General features: G+C 38.3%; 1 protein-coding gene across 7 annotated transcripts in view; it reads left to right on the top strand.

Moving 5' to 3' along the window:
• Window positions 1-18,856, top strand: part of TJP1 (tight junction protein 1) — a 118,022-nt gene that overhangs the window by 17,898 nt on the left and 81,268 nt on the right. For all 7 annotated transcript variants that reach the window (XM_024129732.3, XM_028494967.2, XM_024129726.3 and 4 more), the window contains exon 2: window positions 8,776-8,832. In XM_024129732.3, coding sequence (XP_023985500.1) covers window positions 8,776-8,832 — 57 coding nt within the window. The remainder of the gene's footprint in view (window positions 1-8,775; window positions 8,833-18,856) is intronic.

Consider the following 18,856-nt stretch of genomic DNA (forward strand, 5'->3'; position numbering starts at 1 on the left):
GACGCGCAACCACTGCGCCACCAGGGAAGCCCCCTATTTTTAGTTTTTTAAAGAACCTCCGTACTGTTTTCCATAGTGGCTGCACCAATTTTCATTCCCACCAACAACGTACAGGAGTTCCTTTTCTCCACTCCCTCTCCAGCATTTATTATTTGTAGACTTTCTGATGCTAGCCATTGCAGCAGGTTCGTGAGGTGATACCTCATTCTCGTTTCGATTTGCATTTCTCTAATAATTAGTGATGTTGAGCATCCTTTCGTGTGCCTCTTGGCTATCTGTATGTCCTCCTTGGAGAGAGATCTATTTAGGTCTTCCGTCCATTTTTTTTTTTTTTTTTTTTCTTTTTTGCGGTATGCGGGCCTCTCACTGCTGGGGCCCCTCCCGCTGCGGAGCGCAGGCTCCGGACGCGCAGGCTCAGCGACCATGGCCCTCCCGGACCGGGGCACGAACCCGTGTGGGATCCTTCCGGACCGGGGCACGAACCCGCTTCGCCATGCTGGGGCCCCTCCCGCTGCGGAGCGCAGGCTCCGGACGCGCAGGCTCAGCGACCATGGCCCTCCCGGACCGGGGCACGAACCCGTGTCCCCTGCATCGGCAGGCGGATTCTCAACCACTGCGCCACCAGGGAAGCCCCCGTCCATTTTTTGATTGGGTTTTTTTTCTGATACTGAGGTTTGTGAGCTGTCTGTGTATTTTAGAAATTAAGCCCTTATCGGTTACCTCATTTGCAGCTACTTTCTCTTAGTCTGTAAGTTGTCTTTTTGTTTTGTTTATGGAAAAACTTTTAAATTTTGAGTTAATGTTAGAGAGAAGTTGCAAAAATATTGGAGTTCTCATATCTTTCATTCCACTCCCCTTACGTTTTACATAACTGTTACTGTAGAACAGTTATCAAGGATAAGAAATGAACAATGATCCAATAATAACTAAATTACCAACCACATTTGAATTTTGCTAGTTCTTCCTTTTTCTCTTCCAGGATTCCACTTTGCGTTTAGTTGTTACTTCTTTTTGGTGTCTGACTCTGTTGTAACAGATCCTCAGTTTTCCCTCTGTCTTTTATGACTTTTTGAAGAGGATTGGTTATTTTTTAGAATGCCCTTCAACTTGGTTTGTCTGATGTTTTTTCATCATTGGAATGAGGTCGTGCATTTTTGGCAAGAATGCTATAAAAACCATGTTGTTCATCATCTCAAGGGGTTCATGATATTGATCTGCCTATTATTGGTAGTGTTTACCTTGGTTAAGATGGTATTTCTCCACTGTAAAGTTACTGTGTTTCTGTAATTTAAAAATATTTTGGAGGAGATAATTTGGGGCTGTGCTTAATTTAACTGTTAGTCCTCAAACATTCACCCACTAGTTTTACCATTTGTGGGTGGATCTTTATCTGCAACAGTTTCTGGAGCTTGGCTGATGGTTATTCTGTTTTCCCTTTTCCTTTCACATTTAATTGAAATTCCACTCTAATGAAGAGCTGCCCCTTTCCCATTTATTTATTTGATTACATCAGTATGGACTCAGGGGTTATCATTCTGTGGGTTAAAGTCTAATGTTATTATTTTGTTGCTCACATTATTCCAGCTTTGGCCTTTAGAAGCTCTTTCAAGCTGGTTCCTGTGTTCTCTTGACAAACCCCCATAATTTTTTGAGCAGTGCCTTCATTTCTAGTGCCACATGATATTCCAGGTTCATGCTGCATTTTCCCTGACCCAGCCCTGCAACCAACCCCTTCTCTGAGAAATTCTGGTTTGTTTTATTAAAGACTAGTATTTAGAAATTAAGATCTCCATGCTAGCTGTGCTCATTGCAGTTTTTCTTGCTTCTAGGCTCTCAGCAGACAGAGCTAGGAATCCTGTAGGCACATGCATATCTACAAGACTCTTATTTCTGTATCTATCTGCATGTATATTGAAAACCACGGGTTTATACTGATACCTCAGATTCCGATCTCACATCATAGAGTTCAGTTTAGCCTCCCTCCTTTTCTTATTTATAGTTTTTTCCTCCAGCAATAGAACCCAGCTCTCATTATCTATTATTTCTACACTTATAGTATACACGCAAAACAGTTTAAATTTTTTACCCATTTCTCCCCTCACCCCTGGAGAAAGACTTCTGGATATGTGGAGGATAATATATCATGGAACAATACTGCTACACAAAAAGATACACTCAGAAATATCACTTCCTCATCTATGCTACCCCATTTCCTTTCCCCTTTCTACCTGGAAAAAATTTGAAAGGTCTTTTATCCACTTTCAGCCATTAGAAAATGCCAACCTAAAAAGTTTTATTTTTGATAACTGGAAAGCACTAAGTTTTCGAGGGTATCTGTAACTGTCCCTGATGAGAATTTCTCGAGGTTTAATGGTAACTTATTTAAGCTGATATTCTTCTGTAACAGGGAAGAGCTAAATCGGACTCCACGTTGGATCCGTTTCTTGGACTTTAACCTTTGCTTTTTGTTGCCTTTGTTATTATAATCACACATAATGGCCTGCCTCAGGGAACCCTGCCCACCTGTCGTTGGCTGCCAGAAAAAAAGAAACGAACACATCCCCTCACAGGGGCTGGTCATTCCAGGAGATGTTTTGCAAGACTGATGGCCCTTTTACTTCCTCACTGCCTCTCCCTCTCTGATTCTATAAAAGAAACTGGCATCCAGACCCCGATAAGATGGTTTTTCAGAGACACTAGTCTGCCATCTTCTCCGTCTGCCAGCTTTCCGAATAACGTCGTATTCCTTTGCCTGAACACCTCGTCTCCGATTCATTGGCCTGTCTGTCATGTGGTGAGCAGAGCGAGCTTGGACTTGGTAACACTTTCACTTTGATCTTAGGATATTGGTAAATATAGCAATTTATCTGTGAACTTACTTAAGCAAATCTCTAGCTTTGATCAACCAAAAAAATTCTAGGCCCACCTGTGTCTTTCTTCCAGCTCTTAATATTTTCTAATCCTATCCATCTCATCGTCTGTCTCCTAAATTGTCAGCCAAGGAGTGAACACACAATAAAGTATTTGAAAATTTAACTGGTGTTGAGAATAGTGGGATGTCAGGTGCTCGATTTACTTACTTTCTGTTGAGGCTGTCATCCCACAATTGCTGCAGTGTTACTTTGATCATTATTTTTAGTTCTTATGCTTAGTGAGTTCTTATCCTGTTTGTGAGATTTGTTGAATTCCCTGAGTGTCTCCAAGACCATTCTTCATTTGACTTCAGATTTATCATTTTTACTCTCTCGGACAGGACATCTCCATTTTGAGAGTTTACTTGACAGCCCTTCAGATCAATCCAAATGTATATTTTCCCCACCTTTTAGCACATACACTAGTCTCTTTCTTTGTTTGCATAGCAGTGATCACATTTGAAATTAAATGCTTAACTGAAAGGTCAAAGAGGGGCAGGGGTCATTTGTTTTATTCACTAAAACTTAGGTTGTACTTAAGTTCCTGGCTCAACCTTATCTCAGTAGGTAATCTTGCTTTCTATTTTGGATGGAAAGCAAAAAAAAACAAAAACAAAAAACAAAACACTTTGGAGGGCAGGAGAATTCAGAAACAATTCAGCATAACAGCTTTACATACAGAAGAAAAACTCAGTGCCACCAGTGTTACCTCTCTCTTTGCTACTTTATATTCCTAGTGGGGGACCACGAGTCATCAGGAAAGAGTGCTCAGTGTGCTTTATTTAAGAGGTAGTACTGAATAAACTATTTAAAGTATATATTTGATATGTAAGGGTCCAACAGTTTTAAAAATATGAAAATTTTATTCTTTTATGGTATCTTCCATTTTTATATTTTGTTTTGATGTATTCTCTGGACAATAAATGACATTTTTGTATTAGTTCCTCACTGGCTGTTCCTTTTCAGGTTCCTTAGGTTCTTCATTTTTCCGCTCAGAACATTTGTGGTGCACAGGGTCATCTTAGTCCTTTGGTAATTGGATCTTTTCTCTTGGATTCAATACTACTTTGTTGATTACTCCTAGATCCTTATCTGTGCCAGATCTCCTATATCCACCTGCCTACTGCCTATATCTCTGCTTCAGTATTTCCACAGGCACCTTAAATTAAAGGTGACTAAAACTGAATTTGTAATCTCTTTTTCTGCTGGCTTTTTCACGCAGCTGCTCAATTCAGAAACCTGTAACAGCCATCTTTAGCTCCTCCCCCCTCTTTACTTCCACTTTCTAACTGGTCTCCCTGCCTCAACTCCCTCTTCCACATCACAGCCATCAGAATGAGTCCTGACTATGGAATATGACAGCCTAAAGTTCCTTAGTGTCTTCCCATTGAGTTTACAGTCCTTAGCGTTACATTTGTTACAAGGCCTGTTGGGATGTACTTCTGCAGCTTCTCTTTTTATTTTACCCTTTCCCTATTCCACAAATGGTACTGTTCAGCCACATCAAAGCCAGCTTTATGTGCAGCATCAACAGCCTTGCTGATACCCTGTTTCTTCTCTGGAAACATCTTTCCCCACTTTCTTTCCTGGTCATCCTTCAAGCTTGAACTCAGATGTTTCCTTCTCGGGGACTCAGTCTCCCATCTTCTCAGCAAGCAGCGTCTCCTCCATCCCCCGTGGCACCTTGTATACATATTTATCTAGTGTTATAAGTCTCTCCTTGAGCCCTTAAGGAGGAAGAAGGACCTATTTTTGACCTCTACAGCACTTAGCATAAATGTCTGGATTGAATAAATGAATGGATTGTTTTTAAAATTACAGCCATAAGGATGGTAAATTTTAACTGGCTATATACGCAGTTAATATTAAGGAGTTAAGATTTTCCTTCATTTGGAGAACACTGGCTTTATTCCGTCTTGGGTTTGGTCTTCTCCCAGTTATAGGTTCATCCCTTCTTGTCCGTTCTTGTGTTCTCCTGTCTTTTCCCCACTTGATCTGTAATCAGCCCTAAAGGACAGTGAAACTGCCTAAAATTAGGATCTTAAGTTTTGGCAGGAAGCCCTTCAGAGTTGGTGATCTGAGTAGTGTCTTTGCCAGCTGGAGCTTAGAACAAAGAAACCAAGCAAACTCTTGGCACTCTCTGAAATGCAGCTTTTTGCTTCTTCAGAAATTGTGATTCTGGTCAGTTGACACTGACTTAGAAGTGTATGTAGAACTCAGAGTCCAGTGGCCACGATTACAGTTCCTCTGGATGCCTACAGTGCTTCACTAATTATTGAATTTGCAGCCTGTTTGGAATTGAAATTACAGTCTAATAGAATTTTGGAGCTGGACAGGACTTTTTACTTGAGATAATGTCATACCATTCCTTAAATGAGGAACACTAAGCTTACTTACCTAGTTAATGGCAGATTTGGGCTGTGATCTTGATATTTCTGGTTTAGTTCATTTTCTGTTTAACAGCATCTTTCATAGTTATAGGGAATGATAGTGCTGTAATCATTCTTAGAGGAGTGACACTTTTTTACTTGCGGTCTCCCCACAAGCCTGAATTTTTTGGGAATGAGACTGTTCATTTACCAGAAAATCCTTCTGCCAGTTATGCATTCTGCTTTTTTTTCCAGTAAGAAAAATGACAAGTAAGCAATTTTACAATAAGGATGATGTTTCAAAAATTATTTGAATAAGTAGTAGATGAACATAATAGAACATTACAAAAGGGCTCACAGTGAAAATGTAAGATTCCCTACCTCCCTGCCCCAATTTCTCTGTTTCTCCACCCCAGAGACCACTTGTTTTTTTAGGTATTCTTCCAAAGGAAATCCCCTTTCTCCTTTTTCTAAAGTATCAAAATTTTAGCATTAAAATCTAAAGTATCAAAATTTCTAAAGTATCACATTTAGTAGTACTAAAAGTTTTTTATATCCGTTTTAGCCTTCAGTTTCTGAGTGATTTAATAAGAATCTCCTTCACCACCTCCCAACATTTTATGCTCACTTTCAAACATAGCATAGTTGAAAGAATTACAGTGGGTACTTGAATCCCGTCAACTAAGATTCTACCATTATATTTTACTGTATTTGTATTCTCAGTTCCTTCAGAACTCCTCATAAAGTCTGCCTAGTTATATAAACAACCATGGATAGAATTTTGCTGCTTTTGCCACTGAAGGAAGCCAAAGGCCTGAGAGTGGAGAGAGATGGAATGGTCCATGGTTTAAACTAGGAACACTTTTTTCTCTGTGTGTGTGTTTTAAGTGATTAGGATCAGCAAGGCATAACAATTTATTTATATTATGGATTCAGTTGCTTTAGTGCACAGGTTAAGAGCCTAACTGACCACCCTTTTTGATGTTTCGTTCTCTCGGCTTCTTTCTTGCACATTGGTCTCCCTTCTGATAAATCAAGCTAATAAGGCTGTGTTTGGCTTTAACAGAGAAGGGAGCTGTTGTATGGGGAAGCCATTGAGTTGGCTGAGTTGTGTACTTTTTTGAAGAAACGTTAATTTTGATTGGAATGCTGAGAACAGTTTTAGTATTTTTATTTTTCTCCTTATATAAACAAAATAATCTAAATTTCTCTTATTGTACTCCTAGAAGCTTGTACATGAAGACCTTATTCTATAAATTCCTTACTAACAGGATACTTTTTTATAATTAACAATAAAACATAAAATAATCTTAAATATTACTTGATTTTTCCTAAAAGCAAAGTTAGAAATAGATATTTGAAGTTTCAAGTGGGATTTGATGAATGTGGCTTAAAGTATTTTGGCAGTTTATTCTGACTGGGAATGGAGAAAGGAAAGCAAAAAAAAAAAAACCTAATGAAAAAAATATTACCCATAATCCCTTCACTTTGAGGATGATCTGTGTTAACATTTTGTATATCCTTTTAGCCTTTCTTTTCATATTCACGTTTAAACAAAGGATAACAATATACAAGCCATTTCATATCTGCTTTTCCTCCCTTCACATTAAATGAATTTCCTCATTTGATTCATATTCTTTTACTAAATGGTAAATTGTGTGGCCATTAAAACCATATGGAGGATGATAAATTTTCATTCCAAAGAATATGTTATGGAGGTCCTCTCTGGTTATCAGATCACTTTCAGTTTGCACTGATAGGAAAGGAATTAAAAGGGTAGTGAAGCAGTGCTGCTGGTTTAAGAAGTAGATCAAGGCAAGACAGGCTTAAAGCCATGCAAGCAGTTCTCATTTTTAATAAGTCAGCTAAGATTGGACAAACTGGCAATTGTAGATATTTTTATCCTGTATATTTTAGTAGGACTCTTGATGTTTAGCAGAATTACTCATATCATCACTGTGTCACATTGATGGAGGTATTTTTTAAAATACATAAATGCTGGTCAATTTTTTTAAAAAACAAAACAGCTTTGTTTCCAGCAGAGGTCTCATTAAAAGGACGTTTTGCTGCACTTGAGTGAAAGATTGAAACAAAACGCTGGTTGACAGTTCTTATCTATGGGAGTGAACAGAGGGATCCTTTCTCTCCCTCTCTTATTCATCTGGCAGGAAAGTTAATCTAGTTGCTTTGTATTTAGGGAAGCAGGCTTTCTTTATAGGGATTCCTTTTCTAAAGTGGCATTAATGTTCGATTAAAGTTGCTGTGGGAAAGGAGAAATGGGCCCAGGGCCCCTTGGTGGACATGTTCTCATGATGGTAGTGACAGCAGTGCAGTAGAAAACAAACCTTATTTGTGGAATAGACATTGATAAGGCTGGGTGACAAGTGATGTCCTGGAAGCATCATGCTCAGCATTCTCACTTCTACCCTGCCTTGTGATACCTCTGAAAAAGCCTTTAAACAAATTGTAGATATACATGTTCAGGAACCCCAATTGCAGAAAATGGTAACATTAAAAGACATTGAATTACTTTAAGCCTCCAAGAGCAATTAACCCAATTTATAAGAAATTTACTTTGAATTCTTTAGTGTCTATCTCTTAGATAGTGATTTATTTCTCTCTTTAGTAAAAAGTAAGAGAAATCCCACAAAGCTCTTACTCTTACCCAGCTCCCTGCGACTTGCTCTCTGCCCATCTGCAATTGCTTAAGCAAGAGAGCTTCAGGAGAAGAACCTGAATTACACTGGCATTTGAGCACCTCTATTGGAATTTGCATCACTTTTATTTTAAGGCAGTTCTTTGGAGCAGGGAGTTTGGAATTGTTTATTTGTTTTTCCTTTTTTCTTTTGTGTGTGGCATGGGCATGTGTGCATGATATGTATATTAGAAAAGCCTTTTTTTTTTCTTCAGGGTTATAAACAAAGCTTGAAGATAATTCTGTAGTAAAATTGAAACTAGGTGGAGCAGTAATGTTTTAACTGATACTGAAGCAGCCATTGACCAAACCTATCAAATGGTCTTATCTGTTTTCCTGTGATATGTGTATTTATAATTACTGAGTTCAGAGGTATTTGATGTTTCCTTCCTTTGTACAACGTTAAGGAATACTTTTAAATGTTTTATGTGTTGTTCTTTAGATATTTTAAAATACTATTCCAACTTCTGTTCATTTCTATCTGATGTTAAGTATAAAGTTGCAGAATTAGCTTAGCTTGAACACTGATTTCAGCTGGCATGAAATGAATATAGAGTGGCATCTGTCCAAATTAAGTTAAAAACAAAGGAAGTTCCTGTGTGTAATTTCCTGTCTCTTACAACAAAAACAAAAGCAAGCAAAAAACCTTCTATAATTATTAAGCCCTTTTCAGAGTATCTAATATTGAAAGTATGAATTTTGGTATTTTACTGTGCTAAATTGTTTGCTAGCTGTTCTCATTCTCCGTATTAGACATTTTCTTAAAAGATAATTATTTGTTTTTCTTTTCCTTTATCAGAACACAGCAATGGAGGAAACAGCTATATGGGAACAACACACGGTGACACTTCACAGGGTGAGTTCTGTTGGAGTAAATAATCTGTGTGTAGGTCAGGATACTGGCAGCTTTTGAAAACAATAGAGGAAAGCCAGATGTCAGGAAGCCAGAAGAAAGGGGAAGAACTTTTCTATATTCCTTTGTTTAAAATTCGAGTTGCAATAAATTCTTTATTAAGGTCAAAAGTGAACATGATTACTTTTTCATATATCCTTTTGGTTGTTATTTGTATATTGCTGTTTTTAATCATGACTTAAGAAATTAAGTGGTTTATTTTTAAAAATTTGATCAGATTAAAGACACCCTATTTTCGTGTAAATTGTAAACTGTTTCAGCTTTTCTGAGTATATATGTTTGTATTTTAGGCTTGGGGTTTAAAATTGAACAGGGTCATGCGAGTAATAAAATCTTAAAAGATACTCCTTGATTTGAAACATGCAGAGCCAAGCTCTTGCTTAAGCAATTGCAGATGGGCAGAGAGCAAATCGCAGTGAGCTGGGTAAGAGTAAGAGCTTTGTGGGACTTCCCTGGCGATCCAGTGGTTAAGACTCCGCGCTTCCAATGCAGGGGGAGCGGGTTTGATCCCTGGTTGGGAAGCTAAGATCCCGCATGCCACACGGCACTAGAAATAGATGGAAAGTTCTGGAATAAGAATTAAACAATAGCTTTAAAAAAAAAAAAAAAGAGCTTTGTCTGAAATGAGACTGCCCTGAATTTGAATCCTACTGCTGCCTGCTTCCCTTTAGAAATGAGCAAGTGACCAAACGCGCTTCTAAAGCATTGGTTTTCAGTGTTAAAAATGGGGCTTATACCACCTCATGCTTGACATAAAGTAGTGCCTCCCATAAATCTCTCCTTTCCTCCGTTTGAAGAGAGCTGAATCTACTGATTACCCTTCTCCTTAGAGAATGTACAGAAAGAGATTAGAGAATATTTAAATATTTTACACTTAACTGTTTCTACCAGCTGTATCCATTACTAGGAAAATGGAAAGGGGGAAAATCATGTTCCTGAACCACCCTGCACCTGACTACTCGTGAATCTTTGAATCTACACATGATAGACAATGGGTAAATTAATTATTAAAAAACAGTGATTTCAGATAAGACTTTTTTGTGTCTCCCTAAATGGTGAAAGAAATCATTAAATAATACTAACCTTAACTTTTAATTTATAAACGTAAGGTATGGCCTGAATTTGTTTGAAATGTGCTGATAGATAGCATATTTAAATCAGATTAAACATATACCATCATACCTTATAAATGTTTAATTGGCTGGTTTTTATAGAGTAATTTGGTATTTTACCACATTCCATTTATTTTCTTAATACCTTTATTATTTTTATTGGTATAATTTACACACAGTAAGATTCATCCTTAGTATACAGTTCTGAGTTTGACAAACACATTTAGTCATGTAAGTCATATAACCACCACTACAGACAATATAGAACAATTCCATCTCCCTGAAATTTTTCCTTGTGCCATTTGTACTCAACCCCGTCCGCTTACCCTGAGCACTTAGTAACCACTGATGTGTTTTCTGTACCTATATGTCTGCTTTTTCTCTCATGTAGGTGAACTCATACAATACATAGCCTTCTGAGACTGGTTTCTTACACTTAGCCTAATGCACTTGAGATTTCTCCGTGATGTACTTATATCATTAGTGCTTATTGATGAATAGTATTCCATTGTATGAATGTAGAATAATTTGCTTATTCATTCTCCAGTCTTGATACCTTGGGGTGGTTTCCAGTTTTTGGTGATTGTGAATAAATCTCTAGTGTACAGGTTTTTGAATGAACATAGCTTTTCATTTCTCTTGGGGAAATTCCTAGGAATGGAATTGTTTTTAGTTTGTAGTTCTCTAAAGACTAATGATTTTGAATATCTGTTTATGCGCTTATTTGTCATCCATTATCTTCTTTGGTAAAATGTGTTCAAATCTTTTGCCCATTTTTAATTAGGTTTTTTGTTTTCTTATATTGACCTTAAACAAATAGACTGCCAGTTTTTCTCCAGCAAAAATGGGTTTACTTGGGATCAACAAAGAATTGCAATTCAGGGTCTGCAGCCACTTCAAGACACAGTGCAAGACCCCAGCAAAAATAGAACTCTTTTATAGAGGGGAAAAGGAAGTTGGGAGGGCTGTAGTAAACAGAGTCCATTGGAGGAATTGAGAGTCCGAGTGTAGTGGTTGTTCATTGGCTGAATTGTGACAGTCTGTCATTGGCTGAGTTCTTGGCAGGCAAGAAGAGGAAGTCTTTCTTCTTGCTGGGCTCTGCTAACAGCACAGTGCATGAGTGCTCCCCCTTCTGGCCTCCCAACTCTATTTTAATTGAGGTTTATGTTTATTAATTTTCATACTTTTTTTTTAAACTGTGGTAAAATACACATAACAAAATTTGCCATCTGTCCAGTTCCTTTGTCCATTTTTAAATTGGGTTTTATTTGAATTGTAGCAGTTTTTATATATTCTGGTCATTAACCCCTTATCAGATATATGACTCATAAATGTTTTTTTTCCCATTCCATGGATTACCTTTCTACTCTGTTAATTGTGTCCCTTGGTGCACAGAAGTTGTTACTGAGTTTTGAGAGTTTTGAATATCTTCTGGATACAAGTTCTTTAATAGATATTGTTTTGCAAATATTTTTCCCAGTCTGTGGCTTGCCTTTTTCCTTCTCTTAACAGTGTCTTTTGCAGAGTATAAGTTTTAAATTTTGATAAAGTACAATTTGTTAGTTTTTGCTTTTATTGATTTTGCTTTTGGTTTTGTATCTGAGAAGTCTGCCAAACCTAAGGTCCCAAATATCTTTCCTGTTGTTTTCTTCTGGAAGGTTTTGTTTTGTTTTTGTTTTAATTAAATTTTGTATATTAAGAATCTTTTAGGGGATTTTTTTTTAATACGGATGTCCAATTTTTTGAACAACCATTTATGAAAAGGTTATCCTTTTGTCATTTAATTGCTTTCTCCCTTTGTCAAAAATCAGTGACCATATATATTTCGGTCTTTCCCTAGTCTCTTCTATTGATCGGTGTGTCTATCCTTTGCCAGTTACTTCTGCCTTGATTATTGTAGCTTTATATTAAGTTGGAAATCAGGTAGTGTGAATCCTCCAAACTTACTATTATTATTTTTAATTATTTTGACTAGTTCCTTTGTCTCTCTATATAAACTTTAGAATAAGTTTGTCAAATTAAAAAAATCTGCCAGGATTTTTCATTGGGATTGCATTGAATCTACAGATTAATTTGGGGAGAATAGACATTTTAACGGTATTGAGTATTCCAGACTATGAATGTGATGTATCTCTTCATTACGGTTTTGTAGTTTTCGGCATACAGAGTCTACACACGTTTTGTTAGATTTCTAGTCAAGTATATTTTTTATGTTTCCTCATGCTATTGTAAATGGTATTTTTTAAATTTCAGTTTTTGATTGTCTATTAATATGTAGAAATACAATTGATTTTTGTTTTTTTTTTTTTTAAAAATAGTGAACTTTTACCTTTTCTAGAGTTCTAGGAACTTCTTTGGTAGATTCTTTGGCATTTTTCTATGCAGTCATCTCATCTGTGAAGAGAGGCAGTTGTATTTCTTCGTTTCTGATCTATATGCTGTTCATTTCTTTTTTTTGCCTTATTGTACTTGCTAGGACTTCCAGGGTGTTGTTGAATAGGGACAGTAAGCAGGCATCCTTACCTTATTCAAAATTTTAAATGAAAGCATTCTTTCACTATTATGTATGATGTTAGCAGTAAGGTTTTTGTAGATGCCCTTTATGAGGTTAAGGAAGTTCCCTTGTATTTCTGTTTTGCTATTTACTGGGTTGAGGAAGTTCGCTTCTATACTTAACTTTGCTAAGAGGCTTTTTTTTTTTTTTTTTTGCGGTACGCGGGCCTCTCACTGTTGTGGCCTCTCCTGTTACGGAGCACAGGCTCCGGACGCGCAGGCTCAGCGGCCATGGCTCACGGGCCCAGCCGCTCCGCGGCATGAGGGATCTTCCCAGACCCGGGCACGAACCCGTGTCTCCTGCATGGGCAGGCGGACTCTCAACCACTGCGCCACCAGGGAAGCCCAAGAGGCTTTTCTTAAAATCATGAATAGATGTTGGATTTTGCCAGTGCTTTTTTTGTAAGTATTGATTGAGGTTATCATACGAGTTTTCTTTTCAGTCTGTTGGTATGGTCAGTTTCTTGCTTTTTGGATGTTGAAGAGCCTTTCATTCCCAAGATAAATTCTACCTAGTTGCGATGTATTATTCATTTTATATATTGCCGGATTGATTTGCTAATGTTTTATGAAGATATTTGTTTCTGTGTTCATGAGGAATATTGGTTAGTACTTTTTCCTTGTGTTTTTATTGGTTTTGGAGTAAGGAAAGCTACCAGCCTCAATACAAGCAGTTGGGAAGTATTCTTCCCTGTTGTGTTCTGTGGTAGAGTTTGTGTACAACTGAAGATATTTCTCCCTTAAATGTTTGGTAGAATTCACCAGTGTAGCCATCTGGTTCTGGAGTTTCCTTTTTTTTTAATAAATTTATTTATTTTATTTATTTATTTTTGGCTGCGTTGGGTCTTCATTGCTGCATATGGGCTTTCTCTAGTTGTGGCGAGTGGGGGCTACTCTTCATTGCAGTGCACGGGCTTCTCACTGTGGTGGTTTCTCTTGTTGCGGAGCACGGGCTCTAGGCGTGCGGGCTTCAGTAGTTGTGGCTCTCAGGCTCTAGAGCACAGGCTCAGTAGTTGTGGCACACGGGCTTAGTTGCTCCATGGCATGTGGGATCTTCCTGGACCAGGGCTCAAACCCGTGTCCCCTGCATTGGCAGGCAGATTCTTAACCACTGTGCCACCAGGGAAGCCCCTGGAGTTTTCTTTGTGAGAAAACTTTTAACTATAAATTTATTTTCTTTAATTTTATATAGGACTATTCAGGTTATATATTTCTTCTTCGTTAGCTTTTGGAGATTTTTTTGGTAACTTTGGTAGTTTGTATCTTTCAAAGTATTAGTTCCTTTTATCTAAACTCAAATTTATAGACATAAAATTGTTCATGACATTCTCTTATTTTAATATTTTAGGATCTGTAATGGTGGCCCATTTTTATGATATTGGTAATTTGTGTCTTCTCTTATTTCTTGGTCAGCCTGGCTAGAGGTTTAACAATTTTATTGACCTTTTCAAAATACCAGGTTTTCTTTTCATTGATATTTTTTATTTTCTGCTTTGTATTTCACTGATTTCTGCTCTTATTTTAATGTTTCTTCTGCTTACATTGGGTTTAAGTTGCTCTTCTTTTTATGATTTCTTAAGGTAGAAGCTAGATCATTTGAGACCATAGGTGTAATTTGACCGTATCACATTACATTTGTTTTTACCTAATACCTTTTTAGTTTTTAAATAAGGAAAATAAAATAAGACACTTAAATTAGCTAAGTACATTTCTCCTTTCTACAGTTTTGCCTGGTTTTGTCAGTTGTGGGGAAATGTTAGGTTATTTACTACAGATCTGTATCTCATTAACTTAGGCAAAGTAGGAAAAGATTCTGAATGTTGAGAAAACAGAATCTGATTTTTTGAGTGTTAAAAGTGTCACACCAACTCATCATGGTAGTTGTAATACTCAGGCAAGTATGGAACTCCTGTCTAGAAAGAAGGTCAGTGTAAACTCCATTCTGTAGCTGGACTCTTCTTGTGCTTCAGTTTTCTTTTGCCCTGAGTGAGGGGGGTACTAGCCCAGAAAAATGTCATCAAAAGATACATGGAGGGGCTTCCCTGGTGGCGCAGTGGTTGAGAGTCTGCCTGCCGATGCAGGGGACACGGGTTCGTGCCCCGGTCCGGGAAGATCCCACACGCCGTGGAGCGGCTGGGCCCGTGAGCCATGGACTCTGAGCCTGCGCGTCCGGAGCCTGTGCTCCGCAATGGGAGAGGCCACAACAGTGAGAGGCCTGCGTACCGCAAAAAAAAAAAAAAGATACATGGCGATAAGATGAGTATATAGTTCATAAGTCTTTGGTTTTCAAACATGTTAACTATTGTGCTGGGAACACAGAGCTCTGTTGCCTCTGGGCCTCATCAGAGAGGGACTATGACAGAATGGAAGTCCTCAACAACCATCCCTCCAGGAATCGTTTTTGAAGGTTTTTAAAAATAGACCTGTCATTGTAAGTCCAGAAACTTATGCTAAAGCATAGTTCAGTTGACTTCATTTTCCGAGTCTGCAAAACTATACTTTCAGATATCTTTCCTTTGGTATTCTGAGTTGTTACAGAATAAAATTTAGACTGTCTAGAGCACTGTCAGCAAACTTTTGCTGCAAAGAACCAGATGATAAATAAATGCTTTAGGCCTTGCAGGCCATGAATCTCTGTCACAACTTCTCAACTCTGTAGCTGTATTGCAAAAGCAGGTGTAGAGAGTAGGTTAACAAATGGGTGTGGCTATGTTCCAGTAAAACTTTATTTACAACAATGGGCAGCTAGCTGGATTTAGCCTGCAGGCCATAGTTTGCTGACCACTGATCTAGAGTAGTAGCTCTTAAGGTTTATTGTAAAGAGGAATCAACTGGATCATGCCCAACTACCAGAGATTCTGATTCATTTGGTCTGGGATGGGACCCGTAATATGTATGTTTAAAAATGCATGTTTGAAATGGAGGGACATGTCCTCTGGCATCACATTTTTAAGAAACGCTGACAAAGGAATGAGAGAAAGTTATTCTCCTTGAGGTGAGCCAAGTGAACTTTTGGAATAGTAGTAAGTGACCGAGATAATTTGAGACTGTATGCTTTTGGCAATAACCTGGAGTTACAGATATTGTGTCTTGCCAGATAAGGGCTTGGTGTACTTAGTTATACCCAGTAAAACTTATTTTCACAGGAGGCCAATCTATTCAACCAAGTCACTCTTAGGAGATCAAATAGCAGCATTGTCTAGTAGCAATATAATGCAAACCACAATGTAATTAAAATTTTCCTAGTCTTCACATTGAAAAATGTAAAATATGGGTGGATTTTATGATAGATCTCATTTAACTTAGTATATCCAAAATGTTGTCATTTTCAACATGTAATTAATATTTAAAAATTGGTATACTGTACTTTTTTTTTTTTTTTCCATACTGAGTCTTAAAAAAACGATGCACATCTTGTAATTTCAGCACCTTTCAGGTAAGGCTAGCCACATTTTAAGTGCTCAGTAGTTGTGTGTATAATGGCTATAGTATTGGCAAGTGCAGGTCTGTAGCTTGAGATGGTAGTTGCATCCAGAGGGTCTTGTGTTCCACCCCTCCCACCCATGACATACCCACAACTTTCTTTAGTTTCAGATGTTCTCCCTTAGAAAATGCACATATTTTTATAAATCTTTGAGAAATGAATAAATACTCAGGAATGAGTTAGTCATCTCTGCTTTTCTATTTTCTGAAAAAAGATTACATGAAAGATTAAGTGAATATTTCTATATTAAAGAATTAAAGGGTTGAGAGAAGTTAGAGAGAGGCTTGGCCAAGATGGCAGAGTAGGAAGACCCTGAGCTCACCTCTTTTCACGGGTACACCAAAATTAACAACTGTTTACAGAGCAATTATTAATGAGCAAGACTGGAGGCATAAAGATCTACAGCTAAAGATAATAAGAAGGAACCACAGTGAGATGGGTAGGACGGGTGGAGTCATGGTCAAGACCCATACCCCCAGATAGGCGACCCACAAATGGGAGGATAATTAAAATTGCAGAGGTTTTCCCCAAGAAGTGAGGGGTCTGAGCCCCACATCAGGCCCCCCAGCCCAGGGGTCCTGCACCAGGAAGACGTGTCCCCAGAATGTTTGGCTTTGAAGGCCAGCAGGGCTCACTTTCTGAAGACCCAGAGGACTATGAGAAATAGACACTCCACTCTTAAAGGGTGCACATAAAATTTCACACCCTCTGGGACCCAAGGCAGAAGCAGTAATTTGAAAGGAACCTGTATCAGACCCATCTTCTGATCTTGGAGAGCCTCCTGGAGGGGGCAGGAGACAACTGGAGTGCACCTGAGGAACATAGACATTGGCAGCAGACATTAGGGGAGCTCATTCTACCATGTGGACACTGGTGCTGGCAAGAGTCATTGTGGAACCGTCCCTCTAGCTCATCAGCACCAGGACCCACAGGGCCCTGCAGCCAGACACCCTAGGACCTGGCTGCATCCACTTCTGAGTTGGCACTAGCCCTGGGGCCAGCTTCACACACCAGTGGGTATGCACCAGTCCCAGCACCCCCTGGGCCTAAGCCCCATTCACCAGTGGTTCCACACCAGCCCTGGAACTCCTGCGCCCTGCAGCCAGAGACCCCAGGACCTGCCTTTGCCCACCAGTTGGCCGATACTAGCCCTAGAACCTGGCTTCACTCACTGATGGGTGGGCATCAGCCCCGGGATTCCCTGGGCCCCATCCCCACCCACCAGCTGTGTGACACCAGCCCCAGGACTCCTTGGGCCCCTCAGAATGGCTGTCATCAAAAAGTCTACAAATAACAAGTGTTGGTGAGGATGTGGAGAAAAATGGGAACCCTAGTACACTGGTGAGAATGTAAATTAGGGCAGGCACTATGGAAAACAGTATGGAGGTTCCTCAGAAAACTAAAAATAGAACTGCTGTATGATCAAGCAGTTCCACTTCTGGGTATATATTCGAAGAAAACAAAAACACTAATTTGTAAAGATACATGCACCCCAGTGTTCATAGCAACATTATTTACAATAACCAGGATATGAAAACAACCTAAGTGTTCATCAACAGATGAATGGATAAAGAAGATGTGGTATATATATATATGTAATAGAATATTACTCAGCCATATAGAAGAATAAAATAAGGTCATTTGCAGCAACATGGGTGGACCTAGAGGGTATTATGCTTATTAGACAGAAAGAGACAATGTGTTAGTTATCATGGATATGCAGAATCTAAAAAAATAAACCAGTGAATATAACAAAAAAGAAACAGACTCACAGATACAGGGAACAAACTAGTAGTTACCAGTGGGGAGAGGGAAGGGGGGAGGTTCGGGATAGGGGTAGGGGGTTAAGAAATACAAACTACTATTTATAAAATAAATAAGCTACAGGGATATATTATATAGGACAGGGGAATATAGCCAATATTTTATAGTAACTATAAAAGGAGTATAATCTATAAAAACTTGTATCACTATGTTTTATACCTGAAGCTAATATTATATTATAAATCAACTATACTTCAGTAAAAAGGTTTTTTTAAACAATATGTTGTACACCTAAAACTAAAAAAAAAAAAAATCAAATGGTGAAAGTATGTTGAAAGCAAGGAATCTAGTTAAGAGATCATCTAAGGGCAAGCAGCTAAGTGTTTCAGATAGGGAGGGGATTGAATAGGAAGTAAACTTCGAACAGAGGTGCCAAGACAATGCAGTGAGGGAAAGAGTAGTCTTAACCCATGGTACTGGGACAACTGGTCAACAGCATTGAAAGTAATGAATTTTGACTCCTACTTCACACCAAGAACAAAAATTAACCTAAGATAGATCATAGACCTAAATGTAAGTCTAAAACTGTAAAACTCTTAGAAGAAAACACAGGAATAAATCTTTATGACCTTGGGTTAGGCAATGGTTTCTTAGATATGATCTTGAAAATGAAAGCAACAGAAGAGAAAACAGGTAAAATTGGACCACATCAAAATTTAAAACTTTTGTGTTTCAAAGGAAACCAAGAAACTCTCAACAGGAAAGTGAAAGGATAACCCACAGAATGAGAAAGTATTTGCAAGTTACATATCTGATAAGGGACTTGTATCCAGAATATAGAAATTCAGTAGTAAAAAAACAAGTAATTCAGTTTTTTAAATGGACTGAAGATTTGAAAAACATTTCTCCAAAGAAGATATAGAACTATTTAATAAACATATGAAAAGATGCTCAACAGTACTGACCATCAGGGAAATATATGTCAAAAATGACAGTGAGGGCTTCCCTGGTGGCGCAGTGGTTGAGAGTCCGCCTGCTGATGTAGGGGACACGG

This window comes from Physeter macrocephalus, chromosome 11 (assembly GCF_002837175.3).
Source record: "Physeter macrocephalus isolate SW-GA chromosome 11, ASM283717v5, whole genome shotgun sequence".
Taxonomy (NCBI): Eukaryota; Metazoa; Chordata; class Mammalia; order Artiodactyla; family Physeteridae; genus Physeter; species Physeter macrocephalus.